Source organism: Oncorhynchus gorbuscha, linkage group LG03, assembly GCF_021184085.1.
Source record: "Oncorhynchus gorbuscha isolate QuinsamMale2020 ecotype Even-year linkage group LG03, OgorEven_v1.0, whole genome shotgun sequence".
NCBI lineage: Eukaryota > Metazoa > Chordata > Actinopteri > Salmoniformes > Salmonidae > Oncorhynchus > Oncorhynchus gorbuscha.
In genome coordinates, this window is record NC_060175.1 from 48,548,116 (window position 1) to 48,570,933 (window position 22,818).

General features: G+C 42.7%; 2 protein-coding genes across 5 annotated transcripts in view; one reads left to right on the top strand and one right to left on the bottom strand.

The window, feature by feature from the left end:
• The window catches only part of snai1a (snail family zinc finger 1a), a 30,974-nt gene extending 13,139 nt beyond the window's left edge, over positions 1–17,835 (bottom strand). Inside the window, exon 1 of the mRNA XM_046342739.1 lies at positions 17,439–17,835. Within this exon, the coding sequence (XP_046198695.1) occupies positions 17,439–17,508 (70 nt within the window). The 5' untranslated portion in view covers positions 17,509–17,835. The remainder of the gene's footprint in view (positions 1–17,438) is intronic.
• Positions 4,266–13,139, top strand: LOC124031470 (ubiquitin carboxyl-terminal hydrolase CYLD-like). 4 transcript variants are annotated; one of them, XM_046342736.1, is made up of 14 exons: positions 4,266–4,429; positions 5,486–5,966; positions 6,423–6,555; positions 7,736–7,986; positions 8,109–8,277; positions 8,499–8,631; positions 8,783–8,890; positions 9,166–9,245; positions 9,358–9,424; positions 9,628–9,760; positions 10,308–10,416; positions 10,546–10,664; positions 11,614–11,818; positions 12,474–13,139. In XM_046342736.1, the coding sequence occupies exons 2-14, from the start codon at positions 5,535–5,537 to the stop codon at positions 12,659–12,661; spliced, it is 2,127 nt and encodes a 708-aa protein (XP_046198692.1). In that variant the 5' UTR covers positions 4,266–4,429; positions 5,486–5,534; the 3' UTR covers positions 12,662–13,139. The 4 variants fall into 4 exon arrangements, with proteins under 4 accessions (XP_046198692.1, XP_046198693.1, XP_046198690.1 ...); XM_046342737.1 differs by having other exon boundaries at positions 6,426–6,555; XM_046342734.1 differs by having other exon boundaries at positions 11,614–12,617.
• Positions 17,836–22,818: the final 4,983 nt, after the last annotated feature.

The window sequence follows — 22,818 nt, forward strand, 5'->3', positions numbered from 1 at the left end:
TGTCAGGTAGTCCTGAGGCATGGTCCTAGGGCTCAGGTCCTCCGGGAGAGAGAAAGAAAGAGAGAATTAGAGAGAGCATATGTGGGGTGGCCAGTCTTCTGGCTGTGCCGGGTGGAGATTATAACAGAACATGGCCAAGATGTTCAAATGTTCATAAATGACCAGCATGGTCGAATAATAATAAGGCAGAACAGTTGAAACTGGAGCAGCAGCACAGCCAGGTGGACTGAGGACAGCAAGGAGTCATGTCAGGTAGTCATGGGGCATGGTCCTAGGGCTCAGGTCCTCCGAGAGAGAGAAAGAAAGAGAGAAGGAGAGAATTAGAGAACACACACTTAGATTCACACAGGACACCGAATAGGACAGGAGAAGTACTCCAGATATAACAAACTGACCCTAGCCCCCCGACACAAACTACTGGAGGCTGAGACAGGAGGGGTCAGGAGACACTGTGGCCCCATCCGAGGACACCCCCGGACAGGGCCAAACAGGAAGGATATAACCCCACCCACTTTGCCAAAGCACAGCCCCCACACCACTAGAGGGATATCTTCAACCACCAACTTACCATCCTGAGACAAGGCTGAGTATAGCCCACAAAGATCTCCGCCATGGCACAACCCAAGGGGGGGCGCCAACCAAGACAGGAAGATCACGTCAGTGACTCAACCCACTCAAGTGACGCACCCCTCCTAGGGACGGCATGAAAAAGCACCAGTAAGCCAGTGACTCAGCCTCTGTAATAGGGTTAGAGGCAGAGAATCGCAGTGGAGAAAGAGGAACCGACCAGGCAGAGCCAGCAAGGGTGGTTCGTTGCTCCAGAGCCTTTCTGTTCACCTTCACACTCCTGGGCCAGACAACACTCAATCATATGACCCACTGAAGAGATGAGTCTTCAGTAAATACTTAAAGTTTGAGACCGAGTCTGCGTCTCTCACATGGGTAGGCAGACCATTCCATAAAAATGGAGCTCTATAGGAGAAAGCCCTGCCTCCAGCTGTTTGCTTAGAAATTCTAGGGACAATTAGGAGGCCTGTGTCTTGTGACCGTGTACGTGTAGGTGGGATCACACCATGGGATCACGCAGCTGTCATACCGCTCAGGAAGGAGACGCGTTCTGTCTCCTAGAGATGAATGTACTTTGGTGCGAAAAGTGCAATTCAATCCCAGAACAACATCAAAGGACCTTGTGAAGATGCTGGAGGAAATAGGTACAAAAGTATATATATCCACAGTAAAACGAGTCGACATAACCGGAAAGGCCGCCCAGCAAGGAAGAAGCCACTGCTCCAAAACCGCCATAAAAAAGCCAGACTACAGTTTGCAGCTACACATGGGGACAAAAATCATACTTTTTGGAGAAATGTCCTCTGGTCTGATGAAACAAAAATAGAACTGTTTTGCCATAATGACCATCGTTATGTTTGGAGGAAAAGGGGGGAGGCTTGCAAGCCGAAGAACACCATCCCAACCATGAAGCACGGGGGTGGCACCATCATGTTGTGGGGGTGCTTTGCTGCAGGAGGGACTCGTACACTTCACAAAATAGATGGCATCATGAGGTAGGAAAATTATGTAGATATATTGAAGCAACATCTCAAGACATCAGTCAGAAGTTAAAGCTTGGTTGCAAATGGGTCTTCCAAATGGACAATGACCCCAAGCATACTTCCAAAGTTGTGGCAAAATGGCCTAAGGACAACAAAGTCAAGGTATTGGAGTGGCCATCACAAAGCCCTGACCTCAATCCTATAGAAAATTTGTGGGCAGAACTGAAAAGGCGTGTGCGAGCAAAGAGGCCTATAGACCTGACTCAGTTACCCCAGCTCTGTCTGGAGGAATGGGCCAGAATTCACCCAACGTATTGTGAGAAGCTTGTGGAAGGCTACACAAATCATTTAACCCAAGTTAAAAAATGTAAAGGCAATGCTACCAAATTCTAATTGAGTGTATGTAAACCTCTGACCCACTGGGAATGTGAAGAAATAAAAGCTGAAATAAATAATTCTCTCTACTATTATTCTGTCATTTCACATTCTTAAAATAAAGTGGTGATCCTAACTGACCTAATACAGGGAATTTTTACTGGGATTAAATGTCAGGAATTGTGAAAAACTGAGTTTAAATGTATTTTGCTAAGGTGTATGTAAACTTCCGACTTCAACTAATTCATTTGACCGGATCCCACCACGTCGAACAAACAAATAATCTGTCGGCATTTATCAAATTGTTGTGAAACTTCCTGTTTCCATCACAGCTGTCATGATGTTTTTGTATGTGCTATGACTTTACTCGCATAACAACTGTCGATGGAAATGTGGTTACTCAACAACAACAACAACCAAAAAAATCACTGGACAAGAACATATGATGCATCTTGCCATAGACATCCCACATTTAAAAAAATATACTTATTGGCCCAAGGCAGGAGCTAGAGTAATTAACAAGCCACCAGGGTCTGACAACCTGGATGGAAAATTACTGAAGATAATAGTGGACAATTTTGCTCTCTCTTCAATTTAAGCCTACTAGAAAGTGTGTACCCTCAGGTCTGGAGGGAAGCAAAAGTCATTCCGCTTCCCAATAATAGTAAAGCCCCCTTTACTGGCTCAAATAGCCAACCAATCAGCCTGTTACCAACCAGTAGTAAAAAAATATGTTTGACCAGATACAATGCTATTTTACAGTAAACAAATTGACAACAGACTTTCAGCACGCTTATAGGGAAGGACATTCAACAAGCACAGCACTTATACAAATGACTGATGATTGGCTGAGAGGAATTTATGATGAAAAGATTGTGGGGGCTGTTTTTTAAAAAACTTCAGTGCTGCTTTTAACATATGTGTTATGGCTTTACACCCCCTGCTATATTGTGGATAATGACTTACCTGTCTAGCAGAACACAGAGGGTGTTCTTTAATGGAAGCTACTACAACATAATCCAGGTAGAATCAGGAATTTCCTAGGGCAGCTGTTTAGGCCCCTTACTTTTTTCAATCTTTACTAACAACATGTAACTGGCTTTCAGTTAAGCCAGTGTGTCTATGTATGCAGATGACTCAACACTACACGTCAGCTACTACAGCGACTGAAATGACTGCAACACTTAACAAAGATCTGCAGTTAGTTTCAGAATAGGTGACAATAGTTCAAAAACTGAAATCATTGTATTTGGGACAAACCATTCACTAAACCCTAAACATCAACTAAATCTGGTAAAGAATAATGTTGAGGTTACTGTCATGGTCAAAACATATTGATACGTCAGGAGCTAAGATGTGGAGAAGTACTGTATGTCCATAATAAAGCACTGCTCTGCCTTTTTAACAACACTATCATCAAGGCAGGTCCTATAAGCCCTAGTTTTGTCACACCTGGACTACTGTTCAGTAGTGTGGTCAGGTGCCATGAAGAGGGACTTAGGAAAATTACAATTGGCTCAGAACAGGGCAGCACGGCTGGCCCTTGAAAGTACACGGGGAGCTAACAATGTCAATCTCTCATGGCTCAAAGTGGAAGAGAGATTGACTTCACGACTACTTGCTTTTTGTAAGAAGGGTTGACAAGCTGAATGTACCGAGCTGTCTGTTTAAACTGCTAGCACACAGCTCAGACACCCATTCATACCCCACAAGACATGCCATCAGAGGTCTCTTCACAATCCCCAAGTCCAGAACAGCCTATGGGAGGCGCACAGCACTACATAGAGCCATGACTACATGGAACTCTATTACACATCAGGTAACTGATGCAAGCAATTTTTTATTTTTTTAATACACTTTATGGAACAGCAGGGACTGTGAAGGGACACACACATGTACAGGCACACGCATACAAGCGCTAACACACTCACACTACACACATGTAATGTAACTATTACAATGTACATATAAAACAAAAGATAAAACATACCTTTCTATACCTTTTGTATTGTAGATATGTAGTGGTGTAATAATGTTAGTTGATTCATTACATATAAAACAAAAGATAAAACCGTGTAAGAGCCTTAATGTGTTTGGACTAAAGGAAGAGTAGTTGCTGCCTTGGCAGCAGCGAATGTGGATCCCTATTAAATACAAAATACTGTACAAACTGAAATGTGTTAGTCACATGTGATGTCTCAATTGGGCAGAGGGGGGCGCTGAATCATTCATGGTGGACGACAAGTTTACTATTCCCTTTCTCTGTCACAATTCTCTTGAAGAACAATCGCAATCTTCATTCTGAAGTGTCACTTTCAGTGAGGAGAGGACAGTATGAAATGGGCGTGTTCGGTCACAGTGCTACAGTATACCAGTTAGGCTATCTACGCTGGAATACTTCCTTATTCTGAGCTACAGTCGCCGAGGATTCAGTTGTACCTTCCAGTCATCTGAAGAATGTGTAGTACTTTGGAGTAACTGCTCTTCAGATACTTGTATAAACGGTCGGTAAGATTGACTCAATTTAAATGGAGTAATTTCGTATGCAACTACTGTAGGCGACTCGATATTGGTTTACACTAGACTGTGGGCAGTGTAATACAATATAATTGTTAGAGATATTGTTGCCAGTTGATTTTGGTTCCAGACAGATACAAATCTTTTTTTTTTAAAGATGTATTTGTCACATGCGCCGAATACAACGGGTGCAGACGTTACAGTGAAATGCTTGTCATGAGCCCTTCCCAACGATGCACAGTTAAAATATAATAACACAAAATTAAATAGTAACACAAGAGTAATAAAATACACAAAAATATAGCTATGGAGTACCAGTTGGTACGAGGTGATTGACGCAGGGTCAAGTAACCAGGCATCAGCATAGATAACAATATGAATAAAGATTATAGTGTGTGTGTGTGTCAGTGGAGTCTGTATATTGTGTGTGTATAGAGTCAGTGCAAGATAGGGTCAATGCAGATAATCAGGGTAACTCTCGAATGAAATGTTTAACGTTAGCAGTCTGACCGAAGTCGGACATAAAAAAATACAATTATATTTACAAAGACTTTACCGGTTGTACATGCGGTAGGAGGTGGAGATAGGTTATCCACAGAAAAGTGTTTACTTGACTTTTTGCTGCGCTGGTACTGGCAGACCATGGTTGACCAAAATGGTTGACCTTTTATCCCATTATAAGAAGGTCCATTCCAGTATTCTATATCCCAAAACTATGGTGATATCACTGAGCTGGATGTTGAATTATCGTTAAAAACTGCATAAAAAATATCCCAACGTTTTTTTTATGATTCCATGTTTTAGGGTGGTTTCACAAGACAACACAAACATCCTAAAATGAATTGATTTCAAAATCTGTGTACACCTCTACCCAGAGATATGCCTCTGCCACTACCTATCTGTCACTTATTTATACATTAGAACCTTTAAAGCCATGCTTTGAGTGTGACAGCACAATGGAATGACTGTGACCTCACATTCTCATAATACAAGTGAATAATCACAAGGATAGAATAATACCTTCTTTACTTTTTCCCTGACAGGGTGCCTGCTAGTCACACAACAAGGACCATTGTTCACTTTAGAAGAGGAATGGAATTTAAAGGAGATGGGAAGGACAAGTTCTTCATAGTGACACGGGGGAAGGTGAGAAAAGGCTTCTCCAGAGGATGCATCGGCCGTGTGGAAGCAGTGATGCATAAGGGAGAGCTGATGGGACTGTTGTACGGAGGTGGCAGCAGTGGGAATCCTAAGAGCGGGGACATGGTGAAGAGGGAGGACACGTACCCCCTCACCCGACACCAGGCCCAGCTGCTGCTCTTCGTGTCCCCCTCCAGCAAACGCCTGGAGCTCCTGTGTAACCCCCAGCTCTTTTCAGCCATCTGTGTACTGTCTCAGGATGACATGGTAGTGGTTAAGCACAAGAAAGGTCACCAGCCAGGCCTGGTTCGGAACCTGATGCTGATCGGTAAGAAGGAGAACCAAGGGGACCTGCTGATGCTGGGCTTTGAGGTTGAGTTTTTGGTGAGTATGCAACTTCTACAAATATGGTAGGGAATGGATTCCAGCATTTTGTCCAAAGTATAAGCATATAATCAGGAATTTCAACTGTCTGTTTGATCCGCTCATCAATAAGAGAAACCTTTTAGCCTATTGTTGTCACAGTATGGCAGACACTGTGAGCTGTACCTGTCAAGTACACCTGAACCTCTCATTGATTTACAGTACATGAGTGACAGCAGGAGACAAGAATGTTCCTCTCAGGGGAAGATCCAAAATGTTATCTGATTAGTTACAGCACCTAACTTTTACGTAACATCTGAAACTTGATAACATTATCTGAGCAATTGGCAGTTGCACGAAAGCAGTTTGTTGTATTTCCAGCTCGCCAGTAAAAATTCTCAGCACAGCTACTGTATGGGATTGAGTGTACTTGATTTACTGATTTAGCGTAATTGTCCTGTTTTCTTTCCATTTCAGCAGGACTCTGATCAAACAGTGTCCCCTAAGAAGCCAGCTCCTCTCCCCCTGTTCAGTGCAGCAGACATTGTCCAGGTTGTCCCAGCATACTCTGTAGGCATTGGCCCTCGCTGGAAAGACAGTTATTCAGAGGGTTAGTACTGTATGTTTACCTTCTGGTGTTCAATGCCCATGTATTCTCATGGATTAGTATGCAAGCACATAGGCCTACATGTATTTGTTTACCAAATGTGACACATTTACCTGGTTTTTCTAGTTATACAACCCACTAGCCTACATCAGGGATGCAACTGGCAGCCCCCCTCTTGTAGGTCCGTCGGACAATTTATTTTGGGAAGGGGGGGACTCAGTCAGGTTCTCAATTTACTGTTGAGAGTTAGAATAGTAAAATACACAAGGTACAGTTTTGAAATGTGGTTGTGCATCAGCAGTCACTCAATTAGTCCATGTCAGCTCATTTATTTTAGATTGGTAAGTTAGTCTAGCGAACAGCTATCTAAACTTGTAGTAAGCATGGTCGAATTACCAACCGGGGTGGGGCCCATTGCCATTTTTAATATGACAACTGATGATCAAACATTTGCCTCCACCCTATAGAAAAATGTGTAGAATTCCAGGAAATTTGCTGTAAAACTGCACAGTTCTCTCTCCATGGCAAAATGTGTAGAATTGCAGGAAATGAACTTGAGCTGTCACGAGGGGGGGCTGCTAACATGTTTTGCTCGCAAGGTGAGGGTATGTAGACCCACATACTGTACATATCTTCTTGAAAGAAATCAGAGCAATGGTACCAGGAAAATAATATCAGCTTTCAGAATCCTGTGGCTTGGTCTCATTTTAAACATGCTTTGCAAAGACACATGTGGCTCACTTGAAACTCCAGGGTTGTTGGTTCTGAAAAAAAGTATGAAAATGTAAGTTGCTCTGGATAAGAGCACCTGCTAAATGACTAAAATGTAAGAAGACAGAATTCTTTGAATGATTATCATCACTTTCAAAGTTCATCTGTAGGACTTGCTGTGAATTGGTTCAATTTACACGTAAAAGATCCCACCCTCCCCCTTAGAAATATTGAATGGCAATGAGCAGCACCTGTGGCTAGACAGTGGGGCATAGAGCAGTTCTTATACAGAACTGGTAAAACTGGCCGAGGTGCTCTGGAATGTAGCAGCAGAGCGCCATCACATGCTCTGAGCTCTCTGCATACCTCTTGTGGAGATAAACAGACATGTTTACCACAGGTCAGTCTCATGACAAGGAGAGAAACCATGTGATGTGTCATTTTTACCCCTCTTCAACTTCTTCTCCCCCAGGTCTAAACAGAAAGGCGGTGCCACCTATCATCTCCATGTCTAATATGGGATCTCGTGGACGACAAGTGAGAGGTATAAACCATTTAGACCAGAATGTCACCCAAACCCCAACCCAAAGCCCGTCACACCACCCTTTTGAGGTGGGATCCATGGTGGAGGTAACATCCAACACTGGGATAACTGTATACGGGGTGATCCGTTGGATGGGCGTCCTTTCAGAAAATAAAAATGACTGGGCCGGAATTGAGCTGGTGAGTGTAAGATGTGAACTGTGTAAGCAATGTTCTTGAGCTGGCCTCTTATTCTCCCCTGAGATGTAAATATCTCAATCAGTTTTGATTCCTCAGCAACTCTTTTGTGGTTTTGCCATCAGGATTATGAGGTGAATAATTGCTCAGATGGGACGTATGGAGGCCAGCAGTACTTCACTTGTAAAGGGGGCAGGGCCCTGTTTGTGCCCCTCACAAAGTGCAGTCCAGATGGAAGGTTCTTATGTCCCCCCTCTGAAAAGGAGACCCTGAAAGCAACAGATATCCCCCCAGGTTAGACACCAATTATATAGGTCCTAATTCCACACACATAAACAGTGTAGATAGGCTATTATTACAATGCCATGACCTAATAAGCATTAGTTTGCAGCTCCCACCCTAACCCAAACACACAATGAATCAAACACCAACCAACAACAGATATAAAACATGTACCAGTTGTATTTCTATTATAAGTAGTACTTCATAATGTTTTTTTGTATGGTTTGTATAAGTCATTCCATTGGAGGAAACAGATGAGAATGTCCCTCCTATCCCGGAGGCGGAAGCCCTGTCTTTGCTCGTGGGCAAGATGAAGGGGATCCAGGGGCACTATAACTCCTGCTACCTCGACGCCACTCTCTTCAGGTAAACTTAACTCAATCCCCTCTGGTCAAATGGTTTTTCTGTAAGTCACTGTTCCTAACTCTCATAATTGTATGAAAATGTGACACTATTTATTGGGCATGTTTTTCATTGAGCCCAGTTTATTGTAGTAAAGGACTACTTCTCTCCACAGTTTGTTCTGCTCATCTATGACCCTGGACAGTGTTTGTCACAAACCAGATGGCACAGAAAAGAGCATATCTCGCTCTCTGAAGAAAGACATTGTCAACCGTTTGCGCAGGTATAAACATTGTCTGTTCTTGCAGTTTTCTAGATCCTCTTGACCCTCATGCAGGCCTGTATTATCAGCTGGTCTTCAAATAAGGGTGTTATGACATTGTAACTCAACCTAGACTGAAACACAATAGCCTTTATGTGGTTGTAAGGCATGTCTGATATTACTCTGCCACATTGGTAGTGTATGTTCAGGTATATATGTGTGTTTGTATTATATGAAAGTGTGTATCTTTCGTGTGTGGCCACCAAGAGTGACAATAGTGTGTGTGTTATCCACAGACAAGGTTTTGTGCCTGCTGAGAGCGTAATGAACTTCCGCAAGCAGCTCGGTTGTGACACCTTTGTAACAGAAGAGAAAGGTACGCACACACACTTCTCAGAGTGATGATTCTATGGGTCTGAATTAGGATTTTTTAAATGGCTGCAGTGTCTCTAAATTCACCTAAATGGTGTTATCCTGCCTCCATGCAGACCCTGAAGAGTTCATCACAATCCTTCTACAGCGGGTGCTTTGCATGAAGTCATTGCTTAAACTCAGGTTTGAACCAGTTCACCTTTCTCTAGTTGACCTGACCAATATATGTTCTCTTCCTTGCATGTTATGCTGTAGGCCACTTATTTCTCCTTGCTTCCCGTCCTCACACTTCTTATCTCCATTCTCTGGGATTCTGAGTGTCTGTTAGACCTTATTTGACACTGCCATGACTGAGTTGCTTAGCTTGATTGTTCTCTGGGCCTCAGGTCGAATGACGACACATCTCAGGATGCCTACACATTCCAGATTATTCTGGATAAGGAGCAGGTGACACAGACTCCCACTGTCCAGCAACTCCTGGATATCTCCTTCCTGTCTTGTGGCCTCAAGTTTGAGGAGGTGGGTGATACTGTGCAAGGTTATCTAAGGAGGAATATTTACAAATGGTGCGCTGGCCTTGTAGTCAGCGCACAATTTGTTTAGAAGGCAAATCACTTTGTTTTAATATTTAGGCCCTGTGCAGTCAAAAACATGATTTTCCTGTGTTTTATATATATTTCCACACTGTGAAGTTGGAATAATACTGTGAAATTGTGAATATTATGATAATGCCCTTTCAGTGTAAGAGCTGTTTGAGAAGACTGCCTGAAAATTCTGCCTGTTTTGATGGGATGGAGTTTTGGCTTAGTAAATTGACTTAATAGACCAATAAGAAATAGAGTTCCAAACCTCTCTACCAATAACAACTCGTTTTCTGTTTTCCCCTCCCCACTCAATCCACCCCCAGATAGTCCTAGCAAAATTATTGCTTGAGGAATTGCTCTTAACAATTTTAATTGAAAACAACCACAGTAAGGCAGAGTACTTATTTGTTACCCAGAAATGATTTGATATTCAGATCAAAAAGGCTTCATTGGACCGTTAATGTCTCTAATATGTCCCTCAGATCCCATCCTGCCTCATGGTCCACATGCCAAGGTTTGGGAAGAAGTACAAGATGTTCCCCTACATTATCCCCTCAACAGAATTTGACATCACAGATCTTCTATACAACTGTGAGTTTCAGCACAATCGCATAATCACACATCTGCCACCTATATCTATGAATAAAAGTAAGGCCATGCAGTAACTCGCTAAACTGTCTTCAGGTTGAGTGACACCTTTCCACCTTCTTCTCACATCAGCCCCCCGAGAATGCTTCCTCTGTGGGCGTTTGGCAGAGTACGAGTGCCCCCAGTGCCTACAAGACCGCAAGCTCCAGCCAGGAAGAATCAAACAGTATTGCACTACCTGCAAGACACAGGTATACAGTAGGGTCAGAAAGTACTGCCACCCCTTGATAAAGATGAGCAAAAATGACTGTATAATATAAATATGAAAAAAAATGAAATTATATTATTTTATACAGATACAATTGCTCAGAGAAATGTTGTTTAACAAGTAATACTTTTTTTCTCTCAAAAAATGTAGGGGTCAAAATGATTGACACCCCTGTTTTCCATACCTTGCGAGGATAACAGCATTGAGCCTTTTTCTAGATTGTTTTATGAGTTGGAGAACACATTGGGAGGGATCTTAGACCCTTCCTCCATACAAAATCTTTACAGATCCTTGATATCCTTAATCTGCGCTTACTGACTGCCCTAAACAAGGGCCCCTGGACCGGTGGAAGCAAAATAGCCCCATAACATCAAAGATCCACCACCATATTTTACAGTAGGTATGCGGTTCTTTTCTGCTTATGCATTCTCATTTCGATGCTGAACCCACCACTGGTGTGTGTGGCCAAAGAGCTTTACTTTCATGTCATCCAACAAATGTAAACTCCAGGAGTTTGCTAAACGGCATTGGCACTTGGATTGGAACCGGTGCTATGGTCAGATGACATGAAATTAGAGCTCTTTGGCCACGTACACCAGTGGTGGGTTCAGCATCGAAATGAGAATGCATAAGCAGAAAATAACCACATACCTACTGTAAAATACGGTGGTGGATATTTGACATTATGGGGCTATTTGGCTTTTTTTTAGCATACAATATAACTCAGTATTTGAAATATTTATTTAATGCAGTCATTTTTGCTCATCTTTATCAAGGGTGTCAATCATTTCAGATCCCACTCTACACAGTTAAGCAGCATGACTGAGCTACAGCTTTTCTACCTGCAAGTATATTGATTTAGTCTCAACTGAATCTCTCTTTCTACTTTCCCTCTTCCCAATCCTCCATCTCCACTTCTTCCTTTGTGACAGGTGCACATTCATCCCTCTCGGCAGAGCCACTGCCCTAAAGCCCTGGCAGTGCCAGCGGAGGTGCCAGCAGATGCCCCTGTACCCAGGCACAAAATGCAGTTGTTCGCTGTGCTCTGTATCCACACCAGCCACTATGTGTCCTTTGTAAAGTATGGCCCTGGCCCTCGCTCCTGGCTCTTCTTCGACAGCATGGCAGACAGATGTGGTGAGATTAACCTCAAAGAACACAGTTACAACGTATTACCAAACGTATGTGGACACCTGCTCTTCGAACATCTCATTCCAAAATCATGGGCATCAATATGGAGTTGGTCCCCCCTTTGCTGGTATAACAGCCTCCACTCCTCTGAGAAGATGTTGGAACATGGAGGGGGGGGGGGGTCCCACGTTGAAAGTCCCTTAGCTCTTCAGTACAGCCATTCTACTGAAAATATTTGGCTATGGAGATTGCATGGCTGTGTGCTCGATTTTATACACCTGTCAACAACGGGTGTAGCTGAAATAGTCGAATCCACTCATTTGAAGGGGTGTCCACATACTTTTGTATCTTTGTCTAAGAATCTTGTCTGTTGCCATCAAAAGTTTATTTCAAAACCTACTGAGTGGATGTCGGGTTGGTACAACATTATTCTAAAAGGAAGAACAGACCGCTAAATCCATTTCTTCTGAGGTGCGGAACAAATAATAGTTCCGTTCAATTGCAGACTGTTCCTTGCCTTGTAAAGTTATTTATTTGTCTTACTTGTCACTAGATACCCAGTGACTTACTTTGTCTTTGAACCTGATGTAGAGAACACTGCAACCTGACGTAAATGTCTAGTCTTATCACTTGTCAGATGCCTAATCTTCAGTCCCCTCAGGTGATGACCAGAGTGGCTACAACATTCCAGAGATCAGGGCTTGTCCTGAGGTGGGTGACTTCCTGTCTCAGTCAGAGGAGGAGCTAGCGCGGGGTGACCCCTCCCAGGCTGGAGAGCCTGTCCGCAGGCTGCTGAGTGACTCCTACATGTGTTTGTATCAGAGTGCCTCAATGGCACTCTACAGATAAAGTCAGCACAAGGCTGAGGTGTACTGGGGAGAACACAGCATTCTCACAACAATGCTACAATAACCCTGGTTTCAGAGTCGCCATGGCGTCAATTCATTTTCACAGAAATAAAACTGATGATTAGCTGAAGACCTTGAACTTTCTGGGCTTTTATGAGAACAGAAATATTCACCAAGGTCTTCTCAAATCTTTTTCTTTGTCAATGTAGAGGTACTTCACCTTTGTTTCAATAAAGATTGATTGATGAGGTTGGGGTTAGGAAGGGCAAGGGAACTATATTATTCCCCCCCCTCATTGCCTTCAACCAACCATTTCCCACTCACTGCTTGTATTTTGGCAATGTTTTATTGCTGCCAATGTTATGTAAACATACAGTATTGTATACTCTAGATCAGTGGTTCCCAAACGTTTTATATTCTGTACCCCTTCAAACATTCAACCTCTAGCTGCGTAACCCCTCTAGCACCAGGGTCAGCACAATCTCAAATGTTTGTTTTTTTGCCATCATTGTAAGCCTGCCACACACACTATAAAATACATTATTTAAACATAAGAATGAGTGTGAGTTTGTGTCACAACCCGGCTTGTGGGAAGTGACAAAGAGCTCTTATAGGACCAGGGCACAAATAATAATAAATCATTTTGCACTTTATTTATCCATCTTACATATAAAACTTCATTTGTTCATAGATAATTGTGAATAACTTACCACAGGTTAATGAGAAGGGTGTGCTTGAAAGGATGCACATAATGCAATGGTGGATTGTATTGGAGAGAGTCTCAAGTCTTAAATAACTTTCCACACACAGTCTGTGTCTGTATTTCTTGTTCATGCTAGTGAGGGCTGAGAATCCACTCTCACATAGGTACGTGGTTGCAAAGAGTATCAGTGTCTTAACAGTGCGATTTGCTAAGGCAGGATACTCAGCGCAGCCCAATCCAGAAATCTGGCAGTGGCTTCTGATAAAATTAAATTTTCACATAACCGCTTGTTGCAATTTCGATGAGACCCTCTTGTTCAGATATTGGTAAGTGGACTGGAGGCATGAAAGGGATAACGAGTCCAGTTGCTTGTGTCATCCGTTTTGGGAAAGTACCTGTGCTTTGCTATATCACATTTTACTTTGTCCGTAAGCTTGAGTTCATTTCCACACAAAAAAAATCATACAATGAAGGAAAGACCTGTGTGTTGTCCTTGTTAATGCAGGCATAGAAGAGCTCCAACTTCTTAATCATAGCCTCAATTTTGTCCCGCAAATTGAATATAGTCGAGGAGAGTCCCTGTAATCCTAGATTCAGATCATTCAGGCGAGATGGGCCAGTCGTGAGAGAAACTCGACATCGTGCAAGCTGTCAGACAAGTGAGAATTATGGTCAGTAAAAAAACTTTAAGCTCATCTCTCAATTCCAAAAAATGTGTTAATACTTTGCCCCTTGATATCCACAGCATTTCTGTATGTTGTAAAAGCGTTACATAGTCGCTGTCCATATCATTGCATAGTGCAGAAAATACACGAGAGTTCAGGGGCCTTGCATTAACAAAGTTAACAATTTTCACTGTAGTGTCCAAAACGTCTTTCAAGCTGCCAGGCATTCCTTCGGCTCGGTGATTGCTGCAGTGTACCCAAGTGGCGTCGGGAGCAACTGCTTGCATGCACGTTACCACTCCACTATGTCTCCCTGTCATGGATTTTGCGCCATCAGTACAAATACCAACACATCTTGACCACCAAAGTCCATTTGATGTCACAAAGCTGTCCAGTACTTTACAAATATAATCTCCTGTTGTCCTGGTTTCCAGTGGTTTGCAAAAGAGGATGTCTTCTGTAATTGACCCCCCATAAATGTAACGGACAAATACCAGGAGCTGTGCCAGGCCCGACATGTCTGTTGACTCATTCAGCTGTAATGCATAGAATTCACTGGCTTGTATGTGAAGTAGTAATTGTTTGAAAACATCTCCTGCCATGTCCATGATGTGTCGTGAAACAATGTTGATTGATGAAGTAATTGTCTGTATAGCTTTTTTGGCCTTTTTTGTCCCAGCCATATCTGCGGCAGCTGTCCTAGCCACTCGGTAGCTCACCATATAAGACGCTTCTAGTGCCTTCTTCTTAAGCTCTCGGGTATGCTTCCCACCTGGCCAACATCCAGTGAGATTGCAGAGCGCCAAATTCAAATACAGAAATATTCATTATAAAAATTCAGAAAAGATACAACTATTTTACATAGGTTTAAAGATTAACTTCTTGTGAATCCAACCACGGTGTCAGATTTTTAAAATGCTTTAAGGCAAAAGCATACCGTACGATTATTTGAGAACATCGCCCAGCAAACAAATCATTACAAACCGTAACCAGCCAAGTAGAAGAGTTACACAAGTCAGAAATAGAGATAAAATGAATCACTTACCTTTGATGATCTTCATATGGTTGCACTCAGAAGACATTCATTTATTCAGTGAATGTTCCTTTTGTTCGATAAAGTCTCTCTTTATATCCAAAAACCTCTGTTTTGTTCGCGCGTTTTCTTCAGTAATCCACAGGCTCAAACGCAGTCACAACAGGCAGATGAAAAATCCAAATTGTATCCGTAAAGTTCATAACATGTCAAATGATGTTTATATTCAATTCTCAGGTTGTTTTTAGCCTAAATAATCGTTCATTTTCAACAGGACAATAAAGTTGTCAATATAAAAGGCAAACAAGAAAGGCACTCTCTCGGTTGTGCACTTGAAAAAGCTCTGTAACACGACAGAGTAAACTCATTCAGACTGCTCTTACTCCCTCATTTTTCAGAATACAAGCCTGAAACAATTTCTAAAGACTGCTGACATCTAGTGGAAGGCATAGGAACTGCAATTTGAGTCCTAAGTCAATGGATACTGTAATGGCATTGAATAGAAAAAAGGGGTTAAATCCTACTTCCTGAATGGATTTTTCTCAGGTTTTCACCTGCCAAATCAGTTCTGTTATACTCACAGACACTATTGTAACAGTTTTGGAATCTTTAGAGTGTTTTCTATTCAAATCTACAAATTATATGCATATCCTATCTTCTGGGCCTGAGTATAAGGCAGTTTAATTTGGGCACACTTTCCATCCAAAATTCCAAATGCTGCCCCCTACCCTAGAGAGGTTAATGGTATCTGTTGCTGTTATACATGTCTTACTACTCAAAAGTCCGCTTAATTCTCGTTCAAAAAACTCCTGTGGCTTATTTTTTAAATTGGCATGTTTTGTTTCTAATTGTCTGCACAAGAGTGAAGGTTTCATCGAGTTGTGAGATATAACTTTTGCACATATAACACACTGTGGCCGAGGAAAAGCACTACTCCCAATATACGTGAACCCCAAATCAATGTTGTGCTCGTGGAAGCAGAACAACTTGTGTCGTCGACAGCTGCAGGTGTAGTACTGCTGGTAGTAGTAGTACAACAAGTAGAGCTGGTATGTGTCTCTATGGACGCGAGCCTTACTTTTTTAACCATTTGTCCATTTCGAGCAAACGGAATGAGCAGCAGCTACATTTGGCTGCATACGGACCGTTAGTGGAATTCCCGTGAGAGAGTAACGGTGAATGTGATTGGATGTTAATTATTTGACTAGGCTACTTGTATTTGACATTGTGTTGTTATTTCGCTGAACACGAGATGGTTTAGTTTTATTTTTGGCAGTGAAACGTGGCTACTCAGGCGAGGGAAAAAAACTCACCCAAATGTATAGCCCCGTTGGAAAATATAAATGGACTGTTTGAAAATGTGAAGAAAATACATTTTTATTTGGAGTACCCCGGATGGCATTCCCAGTTAGGGAATACCTGCTCTAGAATTATGGAATTGGATCTATGATTAGGACTTGTGGAATTCTATTGAATGTCAATGTTTTTCCGCTTTTTTATATTGAAGGAATTATATAATTAATGATATACTCTGGTACCTTTTTATGTTGTATTCACTGAACATGCTGTTGAAATGACAATGTTGAGTTATCCATGCCTAGTTAAACTTGATTGAAACAGTGCTCGAAATGATCAGAATTTGCATTTAAACTATAAAAAAAAATTTGGGATAATGAATTATCTGTGTTTTCTGATTTCCTCCAATTGTGCTTTATATACACACCCCAGTTCTTAAATAACTGATGATAAATGTGTTTTGGGTATGGAAATTAGATGGAGAGGTCGATTGTCAGCTTGCAGCCCACCTATGAGCAGTAGCCGTGTGTGGGTAAAATCACTGGGGAAGCCAAGCCAGGGGGAAAAAAGCCATATTACAACTTGTGTGTTGTGATAATTGTGTTGTTTGTCATATATAGGCTTAAGGCCAAGACAATAAGAAGACACAGTGGCAGAATATATTCAACCACACCTTTGTTTCATCACAAAACAGGAGAGCAACCTCTGTCTGGTGGAGTCCACTAAGCACATTGCATGTAACAAACAGTTACCTACAGCATGGTCAATCAAGTTAATGTTTCCAACATTTTTGAACTACTAAACAACTATTGATTTAGGATACCGGAGAGTTACTGCAAATCAAGAAGAAAACAGGAGCTGCCTCCACTATTCCAGAACAATTTCAACTTCAACATTTCAACAACATCAAATCACCTATTCTTAGTCTAAGACAGTGACATAGATTCCAAAAACAATTTAGTCCAATCAATGTAAGCTAAATATCATTTGGCTGTCCATGCTACTGATTTCTCTGTCCGTCTCTATGTGTGTATGTGTGTGTCTCTCTGTGTGTGTTAGTAGAAAAAGCATGTTGACTCACCCGAATTGTAAAGAAACGCCAATGTCAACCTCCAATATTTCCTGTTGCCAAAATGGTCTATGACTATCATACAGCACACGCTTTTAGTTGATGTTGTCCTATACTACCTAGCTAAAGTGCTTGCTCGCTAGCCAAACTTCCTTCCATGGGCAACAATTAGCCAGTTTGGTAACATTAGCCTACTGTTACTAACAAAACAAATTTAATCTTCAACATAGAAATGCTACCAAAAGGGGCCTCCCGAGTGGCGCAGTGGTCTAAAGTACTGCATTGCAGTGCTAGCTGTGCCACTAAAGATTCTGAGTTTGAGTCCAAGCTCTGTGGCAGCGGGCCGCGAACTGGAGACTCAAGGGGTGGCGCACAATTGACCCAGCGTCGTCCGGTTTAGGGGAGGGTTTGGCCGGAGGGGTGTCTGCGCGCACTAGTGACTCCTGTGGCAGGCGGTGTATTTCGGAGGACGCACGGCTCTCGACCTTTGCCTCTTCCGAGTCCGTACAGGAGTTGCAGCGATGAGACAAGACTGTAACATTGAGGAGAAAAAGTGTTTTTATTTTTTATCAATAAATAGAAATGCTACCAAAAATCATTTACTGAATCTTGTTGCAGATGAGGTGAACCATTATTCACCAAACAATATTTTGAAAGAGGAAGCAAAGTACTTTAAGCATATGTTTTCGTTTCAGTCTCCTCCATCTCCACTAACCGAAGATAATTGTAAGGATTTTTCCCCCTATTAATAATGTAAAATGAACAAATGTACATAAAGACTCATGTGAAGGCCAAATGACAGAGGAGGAACTTCTTGATCCAATTAAAGCCTTTAAGTCTGGGATAACTCTAGGGCTTGATGGCATACCAGTTTCGGGTTATCAAACCTTAATTTACTCAAGAGGACCATTATTAGCATGTTTGAACCATTTCTATAAAAATGGTAGATACTCAACAAGAAGGTCTGATTTCATTATTACTGAAACAGGACCCAAGTGGTAAATATAAAGATCCAGTCCAATGAAAAAAATTGGAGGCCCCTTACACTTCAGTGTTGTGATGAAAAATTGAAATCAAAGTGCATAGCATATAGAATTTAAAAGGGATTGTCGGATATTATTCATCCTATTCAGACAGGTTTTTTATATGGACAAAACATTTAAGATAATATCATATAGATAATATAAGACAAGTACTGGAAACAATAGAACACTTTGAAAAATCTGGGGTAGAATCTGTTAGACTTGGCGCTGCAGTACCACTTCCCTTGCGGTAGCAGAGAGAACAGTCTATGACTAGGGTGGCTGGAGTCTTTAGAAATGTTTTGGGCCTTCCTCTGACACCGTCTGGTATAGAGGTCCTGGATATCACGAAGCTTGGCCCCAGTGATGTACTGGGCAATACGCATTACCCTCTGTAGTGCCTTGCGGTTGGAGGCTGAGCAGTTGCCATACCAGGTGGTGATGCAACCTCGATGGTGTAGCTGTAGAACTTTGAGGATGTGAGGACCCATGCCAAATCTATTCAGTCTCCTGAGGGGGATTAGGTGTTATCGTGCCCTCTTCACGACTGTCTTGATGTGTTTGGACCATGATAGTTTGTTGGTGATGTGGACACCAAGGAACTTGAAGCTCTCAACCTGTTCCACAACAGCCCTGTCGGTGACAATGGGGGAGTGCTTGGTCCTCCTTTTCCTGTTGTTCACAATCATCTCCTTTTTCTTGGTTACGTTGAGGGAGGTATTAATCCTGGTACCGCACTGCCAGGTCTCTGACCTCCTCCCTATAGGCTGTCTCATCGTAGTTGGTGATCAGGCCTACCACTGTCGTGTCATCGGCAAACTTAATGATGGTGTTGGAGTCATGCTTGGCCATGCAGTCATGGGTGAACAGGGAGTACAGGAGGGGACTGAGCATGCACCGCGGAGGGGCCCATGTGTTGAGGATCAGCGAGGCAGATGTGTTGTTGCCTACCCTTACCACAAGCGGATGGCCCATCAGAAAGTCCAGGATCCAATTGCAGAGGAAGGTATTTAGTCCTAGGGTCCTTAGCTTAGTTAAGCTCTTTGAAGGCACGATGGTCATGAACGCTGAGCTGTAGTCAGTTAATAGCATTCTCACGTAGGTGTTCCTTTTATCCAGGTGGAAAAGGGCAGTGTGGAGTGCAATAGAGATTGCATCATCTGTGGATTTGTTGGGGCGGTATGCAAATTGGAGTGGATCTAGGGTTTCTAGGATAATGGTATTGATGTGAGAGATGACCAGCCTTTCAAAGTAAATAATGGCTACTTTTAAAATAGTAAATAATGGCTACGTTTAAAATAGTAAATAATGGCTACTTCTCAGAAAGTATTACACTGTCAAGAGGAGTAAAACAAGGTAGTCCACTATCGGCATATCTATTTATTACCTTGGCATGACGTTTTGATAACTGTAATTCTCTCCCAGACAAGGTGAGTTTTATCAATATATTCACTTCAATTTACTCTTATTTTGTTATTGCTAATTAGCAACAGAGAAGACCTCAGCAAGACTACAAATTCCTGCAGGAAGCTCTCGTAGATCATCTCTAGCCGATACTGTCAGCTGCCATTCACCAGTGTGATCAAAGACATGTGCCCAATCCATGATTAATCCATGTGCGGTTTTGAAATGAATTGAATAGTGTTGAACTTCTTCCATCCTCTTTCTCTGTCTTAGCGAGCTAGTTAGCAGCTAGTTAGCAGAGCAATAGATCATATACCCCAGATACCAGATTTAGATGTGTGATAACTCAGTTCTTCATTGATGAGAATTAATCTAAAAATCTATTGAAATTCAGAGTTGACTTTGTTTAGACATTCAGCCAGTATTGTAGATGCATAACCAGTGACAAATCTTAAAAGGCACAGCATTTCTTTATTCAGAGTGGTACATGCATTCACATCAACAGAAGATCTCTTTGTTTCTTGGGACCTAGAACAAACATCTCTGTTTTGTCCGAGTTTAAAAGTAGAAAGTTTGCAGCCATCCACTTCCTTATGTCTGAAACACATGCTTCTAACGAGGGCAATTTTGGGGCTTCACCATGTTTCATTGAAATGTACAGCTGTGTGTCATCTCTGTGTACAGCTGTGTGTCAACTCCCCACCAACTACCGGCTCTCACCCTATTTTTATGTTTCCCTCCTCAGGCCGGTGGTTCCTGGTGCCCTTTCTGATGCCTTCCCTCACGACACCCCTCCGCCTCCCCTGGACATTGATGGGTCCCCTGCCTATGCCATCAGGAGTGGAGGAGTGCTGTTGGGTTCCAGCAGCTGACATCCTGGACCCCAACATTGGCCCGGGATTTCCATCTCCGCCGTCCAGACCGGCCCGCTCCTCGCCCTCGACGCCGTCCTCCTGGCCGGTGTCATCCTGCGGCTGGAGCCCCGCATTGTGGTGGGGTAGTGTCACGCCTACTCCAGTTCCCTCTCTCCAGCGCTGGACCTCGCCGGTCTACTAACCACCAGTCCTGGCAACCCACATTATTCACAGCTGGCAACAATCATTACGCACACTTGCTCCCCATGATTATGCACACCTGGACTTCATCATTTCCTTGATTACCTCCCCTTAATTTAGCCCACGGTAGCCTCAGTCATCAGGCAGTATCGGTTTAATTTACGCTCAGTATGCTACTCCTGTTTTGTTTATCTTCCTATTGTTAAACTAAATAAAGGACTGCCCGTTCCATGATCTCGCCATCACGGTTGACAACTCCATTGTGTCCTCCTCCCAGAGCGCTAAGAACCTTGGCGTGATCCTGGACAACAAACTGTCGTTCTCAACTAACATCAAGGCGGTGGCCCGTTCCTGTAGGTTCATGCTCTACAACATCCGCAGAGTACGACCCTGCCTCACACAGGAAGCGGCGCAGGTCCTAATCCAGGCACTTGTCATCTCCCGTCTGGATTACTGCAACTCGCTGTTGGCTGGGCTCCCTGCCTGTGCCATTAAACCCCTACAACTCATCCAGAACGCCGCAGCCCGTCTAGTGTTCAACCTTCCCAAGTTCTCTCACGTCACCCCGCTCCTCCGCTCTCTCCACTGGCTTCCAGTTGAAGCTCGCATCCGCTACAAGACCATGGTGCTTGCCTACGGAGCTGTGAGGGGAACGGCACCTCAGTACCTCCAGGCTCTGATCAGGCCCTACACCCAAATAAGGGCACTGCGTTCATCCACCTCTGGCCTGCTCGCCTCCCTACCACTGAGGAAGTACAGTTCCCGCTCAGCTCAGTCAAAACTGTTCGCTGCTCTGGCTCCCCAATGGTGGAACAAACTCCCTCACGACGCCAGGACAGCGGAGTCAATCACCACCTTCCGGAGACACCTGAAACCCCACCTCTTTAAGGAACACCTAGGATAGGATAAAGTAATCCTTCTCACCCCCCCTCCCCCCCTTAAAATATTTAGATGCACTATTGTAAAGTGGTTGTTCCACTGGATGTCATAAGGTGAATGCACCAATTTGTAAGTCGCTCTGGATAAGAGCGTCTGCTAAATGACTTAAATGTAAATGTAAATGTTAAACTCACCTGCTTCCTGACTCCCTGCATATACGTCACAAATGCGTTGCCATCCCTACTGCTTCTGATCTGGCGGACTCACTAAACACAAATACTGTGTTTGTAAATGATGTCGGAGTGTTGGAGTGTGCCCCTATCTGTCCATAAAAATAAAAGGAAATTGTGCAGTCTGGTTTGCTTAATATAAGGAATTTGATGTATAGCATTTTAGATTTGTATTTAGTCACATGCACAGGTGTAGTTGCAGTGTACATTTAAATATGTGAGCTCCAACAGTGAAGGTGTTAACTTTTAATTACAGTGGTGGAAAACATACTCAATTGTCAAACTTGAGTAAAAGCTAAGTACATTTAAAACCAGATACTTTTAATCAAGTAGTGTTTTACTGCGACTTTAACTGGTCATTTTCTATTAAGGTATCGTTACTTTTACTCAAGTATGACAATTGAGTACTTTTTCCACCACTGTTCATTTCTATCAATCAGGTGGGCTTTTGTTTTGCAAACTCTGTCATGATATATGCAGCTGCCAAAACCTTACCAGACCATCACATTCCTCTCTCGCAAAATGCTCTATTAAAGGGATATTACACTCATAAATGTTTTTAGTTTTTTTGCCCTAAAAAAAAGTATTCTGCTGTGATTTAGGCATTGAAATGTGTTTATCTATGAATAATTGTAATTTTGAAAGTGACATTCTTTGTGAAGTGCCTGTACTCAGCTCCTTGGTTATGCTTGAATTCTGGCATGGGCATAGCTAGTGATGAGGCCAGGGAAGTTGAAAGGGCTGAGGCCCTCTTGTGGAGAAAATGTATATCAAGAGAATTCAACTTCTCACACAGTAAAAA